Genomic DNA, 6,315 nt, shown 5'->3' on the forward strand with positions numbered 1-6,315 from the left:
AGCTCTAGTTTCCCCCTCTCTCTCTCAATGTGCGGTGGGAGAACGGACCAGGAAGTCGGCACCAAAACAGGGTCGTCCGAATCCGTTATGCCATCGCGGGTATGCCCGACCCGTTATCGGGTGACCTAACCGTATAGCCTGACCACTAGGCACTAACCATCTAGTGGTGTTAAAAAGGCCTAGCTGGGCTGGTCATCAACCAACACAATTACGAACCTTAAGTCTCTTGTTGTGAAATTAAAAAGGCCGAGCCTGGTCGGTCATTAACTAACACGAATACAAACCTTTAGACTACCGAAGTGGTGTTAGAAAGGCCAACCCCGTCAAGAAACATGTTGGGTCGGGCTACGACCCATGCCTAGCTACCCCGAGTTGAAAAAGTCCTGAGGTCGGACCTCAACACGGGTAGGATATCATGGTCCAACCCGGGACGGGAAAGCTGTTTTTAATATTTACATATATCTTTTAGTTATAACCCAAAAACTATTTTTATTTAAAAGTAAAGTTTAAATCTAGAGTAATCCCTGAAAATAATCGCAGGAAAATATTTGGGGAAATCAGAATATATTTCGGAGTGGAAGACTTTGTCAAAACCTGGTCAACTTTAGTTGACCAATATATTTTCTAACTGTTGGGGAAAAAAAATTGTTAACCATTTGCTCTCCATTCCGGCAAGGGTCGCCGGTAAACTGCCATTGTCGGCGACTTTAAAAAAATTCAAATTTTTTTTCTCATATCTATTTTTTCAATCACCAAAATCCGCCCACCACCATTATCATTTTCATTTCTCTCTCTTTCTCCCCCTCTATTTCTCCCTCTCTCTCTTTATCGCTCTCACTACCTCTCTCTCACTGTATCTCGTTCTCTCTTTGTCTCGTTGCCGCTCCCTAAACCTAATACTTGGTCTCACTCTCGTTTCTTTCAAAATTTGTGGCCGGTCGGACCAACCGACCCACAAAATCGTCGAGGAGGGGTTGGCAAAACCCTCATCAAGGTCTTGTTCTGGCTAAAGAAAGCTTTCCTTTGGCGGAACTGTGTATGAGAGAGAGGGACTGCAAGAGAGAGACTGTAAGAGAGAGAGAGAGAGAGAGAGAGAGAGAGAAAGAGAGAGACTATGAGATTGGGAGAGACAAACTATAAGAGAGCGAAAGCAAAGAAATAAACGAAAAGAGAAAAATGGTGGTGGTGGTTGTGGCTGGAGGTGGTGGTCGGAGCTTAAGATGATTAAAGAAGAAGAAGATATGTTTTGTTTCCCCTTAAGATTTGTTTTTCCGGAAAGTCTCAAAAATTTTACATATTCCTTTTAAAATTGTCTACCCCGAAAAATATTCTGATTTCTCCAAAGCGCTGGCTTTTTTTTATTTGCCATTTAGAAGCCTAGTTGTCACGAAATTTGGTAACTTGGTTTCTTTTGCCCGGAATAGTTCTTTTTGCAGATTTTTTAAAAGAAGTTTTTTCTTGCCAAACCTCTAATTTTTCATAAGAGTCGTTTTTTCTTGCTTGGTTTTATGGTAAAATTAAAAATACCTATCTCATAGGGAAAATTCTTCAACAACATCATTTGTTTTTCTTGTTCTTTACATTTTTTTTAAAGATTCTTGTTCTTTACATGATCAACAATCTCTTGGCAATTTTTCTCTTTAGAGTTGTTGATCAACAATCTCTTCGCAATATTAAAAATTCTAATTTCCAGTAGGTACGAGTGAAATATATCCTCTAAAATTGTAATGCCATCCATATATTGTCCACCCTTAGTTTTAGGTATGTATATATTTCGATATTAGCCGCGCAGCCCCCGCCCAGATAAAAGCCCTAATCTTTTTTTTTTTGTGACAAACAGTTATCGTCGATAAGAACTTAAGAAGTACCTCCATCAACATCCATCCTTTATTACTTCAACGATTTCTTGCTCGGATCCTGAAGTGATTTCTTTTATAGGTAATTTATCTCGGTTTAGATCGAAATTTCTAGGGTTTTATTTCTCAATTTCCTTCTTTAAGAAATTTAGGGTTTTTGAAATTTCTTAGTATAATTATATGTATTTGGTTCCTACAATATTTTAACAGTCTTTAATTATCACCCATGTCAGCTGAACTGCTGAAGAATTAGTATTCAGAGTAGTTAACCCTAACTAAGGTTCGTGAGGGAGAAGGAGAGGTCTAAACACTATAGAAAAGAGATTGTACCATCAAAATTAAGGATCCCGAGCTGGCAACATCTCTGGTGAGTCAGACTGATTTAGATTCTATCTAATTAGATTAATGGGTATTTGCTAGTATTTCAATTGAAGGTTTCTGGAGTGAAAAAGAATTATATTTTTTCGCCCTAATGTACTTTTCTCTATTATCTCTCATTTGGATGCTGGCTCGCAGGTGAATAAAGGTTCAAATTTTTTGGAGAAACCCTAAAAAATGGTTCCTTCTCCTATGTTAGTTGATATAGAGCATGAAAGTAAATTGGAAGTTGGTCTGAAAGAGTCATTAACTCAGGATGAAACCCTGGATGATAACATGATGTGTACGAATAATTGTGAGGATACTGAGTTTGACATGGAAGTGATGCTGGATCCACAAGCTGATGCACCTGAGGCAATTGAAAATGATGAGGTTGATGTGGTTGAGGGTGCGGTTAGTAGTGAAATTATGTTTGTGGAAGGTGACGATCCAGATGCAACTGAGTATTCGAGCTCGTTCGGTGATAGTGTATCGGGAAATGATGATGGTTCAAGACTTAGCGACGCTGAAGTTGACTCTGGGTTTTGTGGTGACAATGGACTTGGTTCAAATGTTTTTGATGGATTTAACAACTTATTTCATGTGAGGTACATTTTATTCGTTTATGTAGTTGCACTTTCAACATTTCTAGCAACATAGAAGAAAAAAATTTGTCGGCCCTTCTCCTCCTAGTTATTTGGCATAATCTGCCACTGATTTTTTTTCCTATGCCTATGCTCTTTGTATATTGTATAAGCGAATTACTAACATTATAAAGTTACTGAAGATTTTAGGGTTCATCAAATAAATTGTAGGAATTCAGACTCTTCAGAGTTATTTAATAATGATCTATACTCAAATTATCAGGAAGAAAAAGTCGACAACCCATTGGAAGAAATACACACGTTCTTTAATGTTGCAAAGTAGATGGGTAGAGCTGAGAATGAAGGAACTTCGCTCCCAGGCGTTAAGGTATGAGAGAGAACTTGCATCATGTTCCCAAAGAAAGCAATTGGAGTTAGGGCAATATGCATCTGAAGGTTGTGCGAGAACACTTCCTTTTTGTCATCAAATTCATAGAAAAAAGGTCATGAAGAGGAGGAAAAGAAAGAAAATTGAAGACACGGTTGATATAATGTCATATATGTCTTCACATAGGCTCTTCTCATATTTGGGTACAGCTTGCTTGCATCTTTACTTAAATATTCTTCTTCTTTGCATATGTGAAGAGAAGTCATAGACTAAAGTATAGCCTTTTCTGTTGAACTTCTTGCAGAGAAAAAGAAATCTGTTCAAGATGCTGATTCATCTGACGAAGATGCTAGTAATCAAGGTAAAAGTTTGTTGCTTTGCCTCATCTATGTTCGTGGTTGATTTCATATTGAGAAATTATAATTGGTGATCAAAGAAAGTATTTATCTGTTTACAAGTTGGATTTATAACATTGCACCATTCATATATACTGTAGTATTCTTTTGTAACTATGGTCGATTAATGTCAAAGTTCGAGGGTCCAACATAGACCGAAAACCTTCTTTACTATAAGGTTGAATGCTCAACCTAGCCATCCCATAAGGAAGTAAGAAGATCTATATAATTACAGAATCTTTACCCAGACAGATGGTAGTTTTCTTATGTTTTGTACGTTTTCTTGTTTGAACGATAAAATCTTTGCATGACCAAATTAGTGTCTAACCCGTTTAGCTTTTGTGACTCTTATCAAATCGCTTATTAAAAAGAGGAAAAACCATCTTATAGTCTGTAGAGTTTCTTAATTACAGCTTGAGCCAATTGTAATCAATATAGGATAGGGAAGATGAAAGTCTGAGGAAAATCCTATATTTATCACTTAATTTACTAATTAAGTCATACGCGTTCCATCTATCTTCTACTGTATATTTTGACAACTTGCAGCATCAGTCTATTTTATTGATACATTCCAGTGTTCCACAAACTTCACTTGAATCCATTTGTTTTCAATTTACCGACAGAATTTCGTACTTGATAAGACCATTTAGTCCGAGCACAGGGTTTTCTGGTCAAGTTGCATTAATTTCCTTGGTGTGCAAAGGTGCAGTATTTTCAAAATTGCAACCTTGAACTCATAAATTAGTCGAAAATATTTAGCAGTTCACTTCAAAATTGTACGGTCCAGAAAACTTTACTTGAATCCGTTTTTCTCGATCTACCGAGAGAACTTTGCACAATTGTACTTGATAAAACCCTTTATTTCGGGATGGGTTTTCTGGTCAAATTGTATCTCATACTGTCTCTACGACGAACTATTTTCCTTGGAGTGCAATGGTGCAGTTTTTCAAAGTTGCAGTCTTGAAATCTATAAAATTAGTCGAGAATATACAGTTCACTTTAAAATTGTAGCTTTGATTTGAAGAGCTAACTTTCACTGCTTACCGTGGTAAATATTCTTGGGACAGTGAATGTAGCAGATGTCAACAGCAATGACGAACTCGATTTTAATTATGAATGGCCACCACTTGAGGGCAGAGATAGTGATAACTCCATTGAGCAGATCCTCTGGAAAATCGAATTAGCACAATCTAAAGTTCAGAAGCTAAAGGCTGATATCGAGAAACTTCCTATCGACATTGTAAGGTTCTCTTCCATGGAGGATTTGTCGAGTGACTTGCTAACCAGCTCTGCTAGAAGTCTGTCTCCAGGCCATGGCGATGAGATGCCAAATGGAGCACATGGTAGTCCTCAACATATGCTGGAGCATGATATCGGGAATCTTATGCCAGAAAATACAGTTTCAAGTTATAGAGAGGAGGCTCTTCTTCTTGATATAACTGAAAGCAAGGTTGTGCCTTTATCTGCTGAAACCCATCAGCCACAGGTTCAAAATGTATGCAAAGATGTAAGTTTTTCATCTTAATAGATGAGTTGCATCTTACATTGATTGCTTTTAAAGAATGAGATACAAAAATTTCCCAAATACCAAATTTTTTTCCTTTAGATATTCTGAGTACGTGGTTTTTCGTAACTCATTTGTTATTTGTGATGAAACTTCGTTCCAATATCATTACGAAATAATTCAGCTCTGACCTTTTCGACTTAGGTTATCTTCCTATCTCTTATTGACTTGCTGAATAAATCTCCTCAGATGCACTTGGAGTATGACACCTTCAGGCCTGTTTATATAAATGTTTTGAACTGACCGCTAACTACCCCTTATTACTTTGTAGTTGCGCCCAGACCTCTAATAGTTTCATGAACCTGTAATGTCGTATTATCATATGTTTGCCGGTGCTTGTTAGATTCAGTATCTTTGTAAACGTAAGCTTAAATCTCCATTCTTCAGTTTTTTTAGTTGCTACTATTTTGCAAGTCCTTTCTACTTGTGTCATAATTGTTCTCATGTATGCAGTTGGTGGACAATGTCCTAATAAACAACGGCACAGCTGAGAAAGAACTGCAGAATTCAGGAAAAGTCAGTATTCTTTCAAGTAAGGTGAAAGAAGAACAAGTGGAGAATAAAATCGTGATATCTCCGGTTATGAGTCTCCATCCAGCTCCAGTTTCGGATATGGAACCAGCTCCAGCTCCAGCTCCGGATCCAATTTTGGATCCGGAATCAGCTCCCGCTCCAATTCAAGATCCGGAATCAACTCCAGCTCCAATTAAAGATCCGGAATCAGCTCCAGCTCCAATTCAAGATCCGGAATCAGCTCCAGCTCCAATTCAAGAATCTGAAGCCGAAAAGAAACCTGAACGACCAGTTCAAGAAGCCAGTGTAATCAAGAAGGAGATAATTCAGAACATTTCCATATGCTCTGAATTTCAGGGTGTTCCTAGAAAGAAAAGAAAAATTACGGAACGGAAAGGTAGTTCATCAATTGGTTGGAATCCTGAGCAGATTTCTGCACGGAGACCCTCGGGTGTGCAAGATACTTAGTTACTTTCAGTTTCTCTTTTTCTCCGTGGAACTTACTATTCCTGCCCTAAAAGTAAATGAAGTAAATTATTTTTTATGGTAATAAGGGAAAACGTTTATTGTCAAGCAAGAGACAAAAGCTCTCATCACTCTTCGATGGCTTGAATGTACATAATTTTATGTAAAATTCAGTATCTTTGTTTTCGCCTTC

The 6,315-nt window shown here is 37.6% G+C and overlaps 1 protein-coding gene across 1 annotated transcript; it reads left to right on the forward strand.

Annotated features, from left to right (window-relative positions):
- Positions 1-1,447: 1,447 nt before the first annotated feature.
- LOC147545633 (uncharacterized) lies at positions 1,448-6,315 on the forward strand. The gene is made up of 7 exons (XM_086634344.1): positions 1,448-1,938; positions 2,090-2,223; positions 2,373-2,821; positions 3,081-3,388; positions 3,490-3,546; positions 4,648-5,087; positions 5,598-6,315. The coding sequence occupies exons 3-7, from the start codon at positions 2,412-2,414 to the stop codon at positions 6,123-6,125; spliced, it is 1,743 nt and encodes a 580-aa protein (XP_086490470.1). The 5' UTR covers positions 1,448-1,938; positions 2,090-2,223; positions 2,373-2,411; the 3' UTR covers positions 6,126-6,315.

The sequence above is a fragment of the Eschscholzia californica genome, unplaced genomic scaffold (genome assembly GCF_041429995.1).
Source record: "Eschscholzia californica isolate CP2 unplaced genomic scaffold, dmEscCali1.0.p SCAF_4, whole genome shotgun sequence".
Taxonomy (NCBI): domain Eukaryota; kingdom Viridiplantae; phylum Streptophyta; class Magnoliopsida; order Ranunculales; family Papaveraceae; genus Eschscholzia; species Eschscholzia californica.

Bases quoted from the DNA above. Each gene is read 5' to 3' on its own strand.
- LOC147545633 (XM_086634344.1), top strand. From the start codon at position 2,412: ATGGTTCCTTCTCCTATGTTAGTTGATATAGAGCATGAAAGTAAATTG. The intron at 2,822-3,080 runs GTACATTTTATT...TCAAATTATCAG, and splicing joins AACAACTTATTTCATGTGAG to GAAGAAAAAGTCGACAACCC. The intron at 3,547-4,647 runs GTAAAAGTTTGT...TTCTTGGGACAG, and splicing joins CGAAGATGCTAGTAATCAAG to TGAATGTAGCAGATGTCAAC.